The 12,905-nt window shown below is 56.4% G+C and overlaps 1 protein-coding gene across 1 annotated transcript; it reads left to right on the top strand.

Annotated features, from left to right (window-relative positions):
• The first annotated feature begins 8,499 nt into the window (after positions 1 to 8,499).
• CHAC1 (ChaC glutathione specific gamma-glutamylcyclotransferase 1) lies at positions 8,500 to 10,725 on the top strand. Its single transcript, XM_023585486.3, has 3 exons — positions 8,500 to 8,868; positions 9,202 to 9,237; positions 9,714 to 10,725. The coding sequence occupies exons 1-3, from the start codon at positions 8,638 to 8,640 to the stop codon at positions 10,113 to 10,115; spliced, it is 669 nt and encodes a 222-aa protein (XP_023441254.2). The 5' UTR covers positions 8,500 to 8,637; the 3' UTR covers positions 10,116 to 10,725.
• Positions 10,726 to 12,905: the final 2,180 nt, after the last annotated feature.

The raw sequence follows: 12,905 nt of genomic DNA on the forward strand, positions 1-12,905 counted from the left end.
CTACCTGCTCTCCCTGTGACTCTGTCTCCTTGCTGCCTGCCCTGCCTGCGCTGGGAGCTCATGCCAGAGAACACGGGTACCAGTGGCCCACGCTTGTCCCCACTCACTGCATGCACACTCCAGCCTTGCTCATGGCTTGCTCCCTGCTCCCCTTGCTGCACACACAGGGTATCAAACAGGAAAACATTCAGGGAACCGTTCCCACAGCCTGAGCCGGCAGCAGGGGGAAGAACAACACGACCTCACTCTTCCTGCCCAAAATGAAACAGGAAAGCGGCTCCCGGGCCCTGGGGGGCGGGGGAAACTGGGCTGGGACACAGAGGCGAGATGACGAGGCTCCCATGTGGGGGACAGGTAGGACACCCGCGGGCCTGCACGTCCACACCGCCAGGCTGTGCGGGGCGGCACGGGCGGCCAGCCCCACGAGGACGAGCCCCGGAGGGGAGCCGGCTGGCTACACCCAATCGCCAGCTCTGGTGCTCTAGATGGAGAGCTGGGAGAGCCCACCAAGCCAGCTCTCTGAGGAAATGGGGACCCACGCATGGACCTGGTCTGGGCAGCTCCCACCTGTAGGACCTGCCAGGTCTCACCTCTAGCAACATGGGAGAAGCTGGGCCAGCCACTTGGGGGGTGATCAGGCCCCAGGGGAAGCTCTCCTCTCCCCAGGATTTCCTGAAGGCCCCTCCCTTCTCATAGGTAAGGTACCCAAGGTTTTCCTGATGGAGTGGTCAGGTGAACAGGAGATGTCCCAGGCGTGGCCGGCCGAAACAAGGCCTGATAATAGCTCGAGACTCAACTCACTCAGAGTGCTTTCTTTCCAGGGCTTAGCAAATGCCAAGTTTGATCCCCACCAACACACCAACATTTCACAAGAAAACTCAAATAGTCTGGCAGTTCCTTAATAGCCTAGAGCCAGTGTCCTTCCGAGAGGATAAATCTGTGATCTCCAGCTCTGGGAACACCTGCAATTTGAGCCCCCTCCCTTCACCCGGGCTGGTAACCATTTGAAGCTCACTGTGGGGCAGAGGTACGGGCTGGGAAGGAGACCAACGCCTCTCCTGCCTCAGGGCTACGTCAGACCATTCAGGGAGGAGGAAAAAAAAGAGCCCACGGGTTCTCCACCCCCTCATCACAACACCCCACCCCACCCCCAGGCTAAATAAGGCCACTAGGCTAAAACGAGGTAGAACTGACACTCTCCTTCTGACACGCAGCCACAGCTGCGGCACTCTCCGCCTCTCCCCGTGGGTCCACAGGATCAGCGGACCCAGCCCACCGCCCCACGTGGCCTGCCGCATTCCGGGAAGGGATGGAAGTGATTCACTCAGGGAACTGTGATCGTCCCTTCCCGGGGAAGGGATGCTCCTGGGAGGTCCCACTGGCCCCTGAGCAGCCGCGCTCTTCTCCTTCGTGCCCAAAGCGCACGACCGGGCCGGATTCCGGCGGGCCCCGAGCGCCGAGCGGCGGCGGAAGAGGCAGGTGCGGCCCGCTCGCCCCGGGGTCAGCCGTCCACCTGCCGCCGCCGCGGGCGCCCCGGAGGTCCCGCGGCTCCCCGGGCTCCCCGCCTCCCGCGCTCATTGTTACAGCCCGACTTCCTGTTTGCGGCCTCCCGACCCCGGCTCACTTCCCGGGCCGGGAAGACGCCGAAGGCCGCGAGTTTCTCGAAGACTCCCTCGCCCGCTCGGCCCCGCCTCCGGCATCCCGAACCCCGCCCCCGGCCTGGGAGCGCGCGCCCGGCGGCGCCCGGGGAGCCCGGGGGGCGGGGGGGCGCGAGCCCGCGGCCCGGCGCCAGGGGGCGCTGCGCGGCCGTCGGGGCTGCGAGCGCGCGGCGGGCGCGCCGTCCCCTCCGACCCCCGCCCAGGCTCGCGGGTCAGCTCTTCTCCGTCCCGGGGGCGCACCCGGACGAGCCTGCGGGAACGGCTCGGTGTTCGGCCTGGTGGGGCGGAGTTCCCTCCAGGCTCCGCGCCCCTAATCGGAGGGAGGAAAGTGGGAGAGCTCAGTGCGATGCTTCCCCCGCGTGTCCCGGAGGGTGTCCAAGGAGGCGGGCCCTTTCCCAACGCTAAGCCCGGCAGCTGCCAGAGCCGACTCCCCCACAGTCCTCAGGTCATTCTCGCGCAGGGAGCATCCTAAGGAGGGAAGGGAATCAGGGCACTGCCTTTGAGTGAGGAGGCTGAAGCTCCAGTACCACCGCCCACTCCAGTGCTCTGGGGCGAATTCATCCATTTCTTCAATCATGCAGCACTGATGGAGCACCTGTCATATGCCAGGCATTGGCGAGGAAATACGGTCTCTACTCCTTCGGGAAGCTAACCCTCTACTGCATCAACCTTTAGTCTCTCTAAGGATGAGACTCTTGCACATTACTGTGAGGAAGAAAAGTTAAAGTTTGAAAACACTTGCAAGTAAAAGTTCCCCCATTGGTCTGTTCATCTTTCTGGAGCTTCCACTCCCCCAGGCCACAGAAGCAGGGCTGGGCCTGAGGGGCCTTGAAGGCTGGCGGAATAGTTCCAGCAGTAGCCCTAGGACCAGGTAGCTGCTGAGATCCCAGGCTGGCCTGACTATTGCTTCATTTTGTGCCCCTGCCTTTGGATAACCCCACTAGCCAAAGGTCAACTTCTTCTGATGTGGGCAGTGTTGGGGTGGAGACCCTTGCTATGGAAAGTGACAGCAAGATCTTGTTGCCCTCCTGTTTCCAAGAGTCACCTTCCCCTTGGAGATCTGCCACAAGTGACTTTTGCCACTTTCTCCCTGGCCTCCCTTGTGCCCAGGCCTGCCTGTCCATCTCTAATGACCCCTCCACCTGGCTCAGATTGGAGGCAAAAGCAAGCCCTAGGAGTTGCAGCTGGCACTGGAACACTCGACATCCCAGAGGGACCCTGTCTCCCTCCCTCCTTGGATGCTAAAAAATGGGCAGGGAACCCATGCGCCCTTCTGCCAGTACCTGGGTGAGTCCTTGCAGTTCCTGCTTTTATGCCAGAGGGTCAAGGAGCCTTTACTCTTGGCCCTGGGCTCAGCTGGTATAATCAGCTTTCCCTTCTCTGAGGTGGACTATTTTGAGGGACTCAGCTCCTCCAGCTTCCCATCCTTTTGCCAGGGTGTTGGTGGGCCCTGTGTTCCTCATTGCACTTGAGCCAAGGACATAACGACACATTCACATCTCAGAGGTTGGTGGGAGGTGTAGTCCCTCATAGCTTACTTATTTTATTTATTTTAGTGCTTCTCCCCACCCCTCACCCCATCCCATGAGTACCCAGAAAATCGCTCTACTCAAGCAACTATTCTAGTAATAGTATGTTTGGAGCAGACTATCGCCCATTCTGTGTTTTTAAGTTACTCCCTTAGCACTCTATTTGCTGGAACAATCTGTAAATGACATGGCAAGAATGGAGGGTGAGATGGTCGGAGGTTTCCTCCACTAAATTTAAAATGCTTACCCTGATCGCTTTCCTGACCCACTCAATTCTTCTGCAACTGCCTTGAGCAGCGGATTCTGGCTCTGCTGTGGATAAAATGGAAAGTGAGCAGTAGTCTGGCATAAGAATAATAAGGGGCCAACATTTACTGAGTGCTCCCACTTGCCGGGCACTGGCTAAGGTGTTATTTCCTTCCATCCTCATCACAACCCTACAAGGTAGATACTGGTATTACCCTCCATTTCACAGCTGAGAAAACTGAGGAAACTAGGGTCACCCAGTTCGTAAATGGTGGCGCTGGGCTCAAGTCTGGGAAGTTTTTCATCCCTCTGGTATCAGCAGCTTTATAAAGCAACTTCATCATGTGGCATGATGAATTAGCATAATTCCCTGGCTCCTAAAACACACCCTTCCCTCATTTCAGATAGTCGTGCTCTACTAACACCAGGAGTTGATTGAGGTGCCTGGACCGAGAAGTGAGAAGGAGCAGACAATAAGGAAATGGGAAGTGACCATTTCTCATCTGGGGAACAATAAGGAAAGGTTAATTTGGGAAAGCGCCAAAAAAGGAAGCTACCATGTGCACATCATGTGCAAATCACATGTGACTCTAAGTGGAGGTGATGTTCAGACTCATCACCTCTTAGGAGCTGGCACCGCCTTGGGCACGACTCTACTGGCATGTTTTCCACAGCTCTTTCCTGAGGGGATTTTAAAAGGAAAGATGGGATGTGTTTGCTGCTGAGATTAGCAAGAGGAACCGGCTGAGTGGGGTGGTTTACTGCCTGGGAGTGTCCCTCTGGGAGGTAAGGAGATGTGGCTTTCAAAGATAAGCGAAAGATGGGAAGAGGCAAGACGTGTTCCCAGGAAGATGTTGAAGACCCATTGGCCAGAGGATTCCTATTTTGAGAGGGTCAAGGTTGAACCTGTGTCACGCAGGATTTGGTACAGCCAGAATTCCTCCTCTCCTGGGAACCTCAGGGTGCTCTAGCCTCACTTTTCCAAGTAAGAGCTTCACTTATTCTACCTGTGTTTGTGGAGAACCTTCCATGGGCCAGCACTGTGTTAGTTCCTTCGGGGCTTTGAAGAGGAACCCTCCTCTCGGGGCCCTCTCAGGTGAGTAGAGGCAGGATGGCAAATGATTCTGAGTGAGGAGGCCCTGGAGCCAAACACCCTGGAGCAGGTTACTTAATTTCTCTGTGCTCCAGTTTGTGCATCTGTAAAATGATATTTACCTCACAAAATAGTGGAGAAGTTTAAAGTAAGAATGGATGTAAAAGCATTTTGCAAACTGCCTGGCATATGGGAAGCACTCAATAACCGGTTGTTTCTGTTGTAAGCACGAGGTAGAGGGATAGATAATAAACAGAAGCGAGGTAAAGGGTCGTGGGAGCACACCTGATTCTGCCTGATAGAGCTTTGATGTTTAAAAGGAGTTATTAAAACCTAAGTTTCTTACAGAGTGGGAAAAGGTCTGAGAATGGGCACTGTGAAAAAGTTCCCCAGGTGATTTGATATACCTCCTCACGTCCCAGGAAACCATTAACTACTCTTTATTTGTATTTTTTAAAAAGATTTATTTTTTAAAATTTATTTCTCTCTCCTCCCCCCACCCCCCCAAGTTGTCTGCTCTCTGTGTCCATTCTCTGTGTGTTCTCCTGTGTCTGCTTGTGTCAGCGGCACCGGGAATTTGTGTCTCTTTTTGTTGTGTCCTCTTATTGTGTCAGCTATCCATGTGTACAGGGCCATTTCTAAGCAGGCTGCACTTTTTTCACACTGGGCGGCTCTCCTTACAGGGCGTGCTCCTTTTGCGTGGGGCTCCCCTACGCGGGGGACACCCCTGTGTGGCACTGCCCTCCTTGAGCGCATCAGCACTGCACGTGGGCCAGCTCTACGCTGGTCAAGGAGGCCCTGCATTTGAACCTTGAACCTCCCATGTGGTCGGCAGATGCCCTATCCGTTGGGCCAAATCCACTTCCCTAACTACTCTTTAAAAGTAACTTTTTTATTATTTAAAAATTATGTTTCATAAAATTTGGAAAACAAAGAAGTCAATCACTTATAATCTCAACACCCATGATTAGTATTTGCACCCATCTTTTTTCCTCATGCATCTTTGTTGTTAACAGTTTTAATCATAGTGCACGTGATAGTTCATATTTTGCATTCTTATCTTACTAATGCAATCATAGGCATTTTTCCTACATAATTTTCATAGTAAATTTTTTATTTTTATTTTTAACATTTTTCCTAAATAGAAATAGCCTTCTTTTTTAAATATACAAAAAGAATATGTTCACTTAAAAAAAATCCCAATCTGAATTGGTATATATATTTTTCACTTTGAGTCCTTTATGGGTTTTCAACCAACTTTTAAAAAAATTTTTTGTCTTTTTTTAAAAAAGATACATAGATCACAAAAAATTACACTAAAAGATATGAGGTTCCCATATACCCCACCCCCCCATACCCCACCCCCCACCCCCTACACTCCTCCCACTGAATTGGTATTAAAAAGAAGGTACAAATCTCACATAATCCTACAACTCAGAGGTAACCACTTTGAACATTTTTGTATTCTTTGGAATCTTTTCTATGCAAATAAACATTATCTGGGTTATTTAATTAACAAAGTTATATTAGGTTATTTAATACTTGGCTTTTCCACTTACACATCATAGATATGTTTCCAAGTCAATAAATACAGATTTACACAATTGTTTCCAATGGCTGCACAGATTTCATTTTATGGTCACATCAAATTTATGTAACCAGTCACCTATTGTAGGATATGTTTCCTTTGTGTGTGTGTGTGTGTTGGGTATATTCCTCCACTTTGTGGGTTGACCATTATTTACTTAGACATTTAGCTATTTTTGGATATTTAAGTTTCTCTTTTGTTTTTGCTATAGTAAATAACAATGCACTGAAAATCTTCAGGCATATTTTGAATAATTTCCTGGAGTGGAAGTATTGGGTCAAAGGGCAGGGACATTTTATGATTCTTGATTTGTATCACCATGCTGCATCTCAAAGGGGTGTTAGTGCCAATTCAGATACTTCCGGCAATGTGTCTATACCAGTTCCGAGGCCACCCACTCACCACCCAAGGCTCTCAGTGGAGGAAGAGATATTCTCCCTAAGGAGTCAGCAGCAAAGTAGGTGCTCATATGGGTGAAGAGGCACTGGGCAGAGAGGAAAGGGAAAGAAAGAGAGCAAATGTGGGGAATGGAGGGAAAAAGGTAATTTTTTTTTTAGGGTGGGAATTGAATCTAGCACCTGTTATGTAGGATAATGTGGGAAGCCGGTTTCTTTTTCCCTTTTTCTTTTTTGAAGTACAGGGGCCGAGAACCAAACCTGAGACCTCCCATGTGGGAAGCATGCACTCAACAGCTTGAGCCACATCTGCTCCCCTTGCCTGTAATTTTATTTTTCTGGTTGGAAAAAGTAATTCATATTTCTCGTAAAAGATCCAAACTTTTTCATAAATGTTTAATATTGAAGGGAAGTGGATTTGGCCCAATGGATAGGGCATCCGCCTACCACATGGGAGGTCCAAGGTTCAAAACCAGGGCCTCCTGATGAGCTGGCCCACCTGCAGTGCTGATGCGGGCAAGGAGAGTGCCACGAAGGGGCATCCCCCCACCACGTAGGGAGCCCTATGTGCAAGGAGAACTGCCCAGCACGAAAAAAGTGCAGCCTGCCCAGGAACGGGGCTGCACACACGGAGAGATGACGCAGCAAGATGACGCAACTAAAAGAGATACAGATTCCCGGTCGTGCTGACAAGAATACAAGCAGACACAGAGAGCAGACAACTGGGGCTGGGTGGGGGGAATAAAAATAGATCTTCTAAAAAATAAAAAATAAACTAATATTGAAGATCCTACTCTGGTGACAGCCTCTGATAACAGTTTAGTCATATTCCTCACGAAGTTATTATATAACTTGGTTTTGTTTTTAAAGAAATAGCTTCTATTATACACACTCCTCACCTTTGGAATGACTATTTTGAAGTGTGCAGATAATTATTAATATCTAATTAGAATAGAATGAGAGGCAATACTGCCCACTTCCTTTCCCAGAGGTGTAGCCCAGGACCGGCCAGCAGTCGCCAGGAAGCAGTTCCGTGAGCGGGAGCCCTGTGCAACCTCAGTTTCTCCTTTTTAGCCCGAGGAGTCCCCAAGGACATCCCCTAGGCGCTGCTCAGGCCACCCACCCCCGGGGGGCCAGAGACAAGGGGAGGAGGCCGGCAGCCGCTCACAGCCTCTGGGGCCTCGATCGACCCCCTAGCCCGCCGCTCCCGGAGCCTCGGTGCCCGGGGATTAGGCCGTCACTGCTGCGAAAGCCTCGGCCCGGGCAGCGCTGAAGCGGGCCCTCGGGGCACGGCCCGCTCCGCGCCGCGCGCCTCGCCGGCTCTCGCAGGTGCCGCCGCCCCGCCCCGTGACGGCTGCGCCGAGCCCGGGCCGGGCTCAGGGGTCCCTCACGTGCCGCCCGCAAGCTCCGGGCGCCGGGCCTAGCAGCCTCCGGGAAGCCCCTTGGCAGGCGCGTGACTCAGTTTCCCCGTTTGCTCACGCAGGCCAACGGCGTGAGGCAGCCGAGCGGAACGCGGAGGGCGCTGCGACGGCCCCGCCGCGGGCGGCGCCCGGGGACCCGCGTTCACGCTGCCTCTGGACGGGCCCCGCGGCGAGGAGAGCAGCGGGGTAGACGCCCGCCCCAGGCCCGCGCGCCGCGGCTCCTGCCGACCACAGGGGCGCCGAGCGGGCTCCCCGCGCCGTGGCCGTGCGCGCCCGCGCCCCCTGCCCACCGCCTGACGCAATCCGCGGCGACCTTGCCGCACGCCGGCGTAGGGGAAACCTCCCCTGCCGTTGCATCACTCCTGTCGGGCTTGCTACAGAGGGGAAGCCGAACCAATCAGCGGGCGCGCTGGGCCTGGAGCGGGCAGCTCAGTCATCCACTCAGAGAGCGGCGCGGTCCACCGAGCGGCAAACTGCAAAAGTGATTGGTCCAAAGGGGATTTGCCCCGCCCCAATCACCGCGGCAGCTGGCCGCTGTGGGCGGGGCCTCTTGGCCGGAGAATTTAAAGGGCGCCCCCGCGGGGGTCCGCTCAGCTGGAGCGATTGAGCGGTGCCAGGCCAGGTGTGCGTGTGTCCGTCGGTCAGTCGGTGCCCGCGCCGGACACCAGTCTCGGAGGCCGCCCGGGCCCGACCCTGCGCCCGGCACCATGAAGCAGGAGTCCGCGCCTCAGAGCATCCCTCCCGCGTCGCCGCCCCCGGCGCCCCCCGCGCAGCCGCCCCCCGCCGGCAGCGACCGCCCCGCGCTGTGGATTTTCGGGTACGGCTCCCTGGTGTGGAGGCCCGACTTCGCCTTCAGCGACAGCCGGGTGGGCTTCGTGCGCGGCTATAGCCGCCGCTTCTGGCAGGGGGACACCTTCCATCGGGGCAGCGACAAGATGGTGAGCATCGGGCCGTGCCCGGGGCGGGGGCAGGACCGCGGGGACGCCGGCGCCCACTCGGCGCTGACGCGGGAAACGCGTAAACCCGTGCCCGGGACGCGAGGCTTAATTGTGTGCCCGCGGGATCGCCGCGGTGGCTGCAGCGTGTGAACCGTGGGTCCGCGATGGCTGGCGGCGCCCTGGCGGCCCACCGGGTTGCGGTCCCCTGCTGTGCACCTGCCCCTGTTTCTCCTGCGTCCACGCGTGACCGCCGCCTCCTCCCCTCCCTCCGGCACTGATGGCAGAGCCGATTTCTAAAACTTGTCTTTTTCAAATTCCTTCCTTCCTCCCAAGCCTGGCCGTGTGGTGACCCTCCTGGAAGATGGTGAGGTAAGTGCCTGAGTCCAGAGAGGAACCCTGGGACCCCGCATGGATGGCGCAGGCAGGCTGCTCCTGGGCCCTTGGCTTCAGGCAAGATTAGGTGCTCTGGCCGAAGGGAAGGGTGGGCTAGCACTGTGCTCCTCATGCAGATCGCCCCTGAGGAACTTTAAAAATGCCCATTTTGGTTTAGTAGGATTTGGATGGGGGTCTGAGACTCATCTTTGCTGTCAAGCTGCAGGTGAGCAACTGGTTCCCTGATTACACATTAGTAGGAATCCTGTCCTCTCTAGGCCTAGATCACCTTAACAACCTTTCCTAAGGAAGGACAAATAAGGACCTGATACGTCCTTGCTAGATGGGTCACCAGGCGTCCACCCCCCCTCCTTCACAGAGCACCGTCCTGTGTGGGGCCTAATGTTTTAGGTTGGGGGAGGAGCCAGCAAGGAGCTGTCCTGACTAACCCCAGGTTCCCTGCTTCCTCCTAGGGCTGCACTTGGGGCGTGGCATACCAGGTTCGAGGTGAGCAGGTGAATGAGGCCCTGAAGTACCTGAATGTGCGCGAGGCAGTGCTCGGTGGCTATGACACCAAGGAGGTCACCTTCTGCCCCCAAGATACCCCCGATCAACCACTGAAGGCCTTGGCCTACGTGGCCACCCCACAGAACCCTGGCTACCTGGGCCCCGCACCCGAGGAGGCCATCGCCACACAGATCCTGGCCTGCCGGGGCTTCTCAGGCCACAACCTGGAGTACTTGCTGCGCCTGGCGGACTTCATGCAGCTCTGTGGGCCCCAGGCACAAGATGAGCACCTGGAGGCGATTGTTGACGCCGTGGGCACCAAGCTGCCCTGCTTCTGCCCCACCGAGCAGGCTCTGGCGCTGGTCTGAGGAGCTAAGCCCTTGCAGGGGTGCCTGTGTGGATGCCGGGGCCAGGCCTCTGCCCCAGGGCACATAGGTAGACTTGACTCAGCTGGAGTCCTGAGGGGACAACGTGGGTGGCTCAGGGCTTCCCTTCCTAAGCCTGGACCACCCACCAGCCTCCAGCTCTCCTGCCTGATGCTGACTTACTACTTGAAACTTTATTTATTTATTGCACCATGTTGCTGTGGTGAGCAGGGTGGGGGCCCTGCCATGGACACAGGGGCCCTGCTGAGCGGTGGCCCTTCCCCAGGCCCCTGGGGCCTGACTACACTCCCCCCCAGTGCTGCTGCTAATCCCAAACCACTCAGGCGGGGGCCCCCAGGTTGTCTCCAAGAGTCTTGACCCTCCACCTATCCACACCAACCGTTCCTCAGCCCAGGCAGTGAGGAGGGGGGCCCTCTAAGACCTGAGGCCTCTGCCAGCCCCTCACCTCCCGGTCCCCTGGGCAGAGCTGGATCTGATGCCCAGGCACAGCTGCTGAGGGGGTCTTTGTCTGTTCCCGGGAAGCTCACCACTGTGGGCCGTGGTGCCTTCCCAGGCCTTCCCATACTGTTTTCCATAAACTGATCTTTTGTTATCTGTGCTGGATATGATTCTTTTTTTTTTTTTTTAATAAGATTCTTTATTCAGGTTGGAAGGTGAGGGAAGTGGTGAAGCCCTGGAAGGCTCGGAACAGGGGAAAGGGCTCCCTCTTCCTCAACTTTCCCCCCTCCTAGGAGAGGGCAGCCGAGCAGGCAGGACTGCCAGGCCACGCCACTCTGGGCACCGTTCACCTCTGGTGTCTGATAAATGCCCCCGAATCGTGCAGCCTTTGGCCCATGTGGCTGTACTAGGCAGCCCTGCAAGCAGGGTCTGCACAGGCCTGGGACCCTATGTCCCATCCTCCCCATCTGTCCCCTAGGGACAGGCAGGCTCAAAGCTCAGACCAGACCCTCCCCCACAGGGACAGCTGCTGCCTTTTCCTGACGGCCATGCTGGACCCCTGGCTTCCCGGCTAATGGAGCATGTTGGTTGGGACAGGGCAGTGACATCCCCTGGGGCAACGCTGACAGTGGGGAGCTGTTGGCTGGAGGGCCTGGCAGCCCTTGTACTTCTGAGGTTCAAGCGTCACTCACTGGGCTGTGGTGTGGCCTGTGACTCCACCGCAGTGTGCCAGGACTCTGGCCCATGCAGCTGCCAGGGGGCCCTCCAGGCTGCTGCTTGTTTACCTCCTGCCTGTCTCTGGCTGCTCCTCTCCCTGACCTGGTTCCTGGGGACAGATTACAGCTCTCCACCCTTCCCAGAGCCTCAGCCTGGCCCTGGGCTTCTCGGCTGGGCTGCGGAATGGCCGCCAGGCCAAGACCACAGGCATTAGCAGGGAGCCGGGCTCCAGCCCAGCCCCTCCCCTTGCTGGCTGTGCGGGCTTTTTTTTTTTTTTAAGATTTATTTGTTTATTTATTTCTCTCCCCGCCCCCCCCCCCCAGTTGTCTGTTCTCTGTGTCTATTTGCTGAGCGGACTTGAAAAGTGTTCAGCCCCCTGAGCAGCAGCCCCCTCTGAGGGGACAGTACTGCTAGGTGGCGTGGAGGCAGCCTGGGGGGGGTGTGGTGCTGCGGCTGGCACCCTGCATGGCTCTGGGTGTCCCTGGCAGGGGCAGCGCCAACCAAGTTGGGCAACAGTTGTGCCTGGGGAATCTTGGCAGCCTGGAGTCTTAGCCATTGATGGGAAAAGTGTGGAGCAAGCCAGGTTCTGGGAGGCTGACCAGGACAGCGTGATAGAGGCAGCAGGGGGCAGGGAGCCCGGCGTGACTGCCGCCTCCTGGGCCACGGGAGAGCCCTGCTCTGTACTGAGCTGCCGGGTGGGGAGGGCTGCTTGCCACCCGCGCACGGGCTCCCGTTCTTCGGGCTGTCCTTCAGCAGGTGTTTACTACCCTTCCACATGCCCAGCACCGTTCTAGGCACCAGGCACACAGCAGTAAAGAGCTCTTCTTAAGGAACTCAGAGCGGACAAACTGGTGCCCACTCAGCACGAAATGTGCCTCTGTGATGAAAAGAACAGGGCTCTTTGCACATAGAGCTCCTAACTGGAGGAGGGGGCGATGAGGCCAGACATGAGAAGGGGTCTCCAGTGACCTGGGAGGCAAAGTCAACCCAGCTGGAACAGAGTGGCACGGCGAGGGGACACGGGGCCAGGCAGGCGGCAGCAGCGCGCCGTGCTAGCCGGCCTGGGAGTTGCACTGTGGAGATGGGATCCGTGTAGAGTCTCCTGTGGATTGTGAGCAGGGAAGAGACAAGTATGTGCTTAAGCACACTCCAGCTGCTCAGTCAGTGGAGGAGGAGGGTCAGGGCAGAAGGGATGGTGACCTGGGCCAAGGTGTGGTAGTGGGAACGGGTAGGCAGATGGAAGTGAGAGCAGGTTAGGGGGTGAGGTCGGTGGGATCTGCTGGCTGGGTGGGTAGGAGGGAGGGCACAGAGAACGGTTGGCCAGGGTTACGGAGTCGAACAGGGCAGGATGGAGGTCTGCTCTGCGTTAGACTGATTTGGGTTTAGGGTGTCTGTTGGGGAGCAGGGGCAGCCATGTGGATGTCCAGGGGCCGGTGGAGAGAAATCTGGGCTGGATTAGGGAGTCAGGAGCCATCCACAGAGAGGCGGTGCTTGAAGCCCCAGAGAAGCCCAGGTCTCCCTGCGAGGAGAGAGCCAAGGGCCCGGGCCCTGCAGGTTGTGTAGAGACTGAGCAGCCCAAGGTGTGGGAGGAGAACCAGGAGTGTCCAGAGATGCCGG

This window comes from Dasypus novemcinctus, chromosome 3 (genome assembly GCF_030445035.2).
Source record: "Dasypus novemcinctus isolate mDasNov1 chromosome 3, mDasNov1.1.hap2, whole genome shotgun sequence".
Taxonomy (NCBI): domain Eukaryota; kingdom Metazoa; phylum Chordata; class Mammalia; order Cingulata; family Dasypodidae; genus Dasypus; species Dasypus novemcinctus.

Excerpts from the sequence above, each read along its gene's own strand:
- CHAC1 (XM_023585486.3), top strand. The coding sequence starts at position 8,638 with ATGAAGCAGGAGTCCGCGCCTCAGAGCATCCCTCCCGCGTCGCCGCCC. Across the intron at positions 8,869-9,201 it reads ATCGGGGCAGCGACAAGATG|CCTGGCCGTGTGGTGACCCT; the intron begins GTGAGCATCGGG and ends CTTCCTCCCAAG. Across the intron at positions 9,238-9,713 it reads CCCTCCTGGAAGATGGTGAG|GGCTGCACTTGGGGCGTGGC; the intron begins GTAAGTGCCTGA and ends GCTTCCTCCTAG.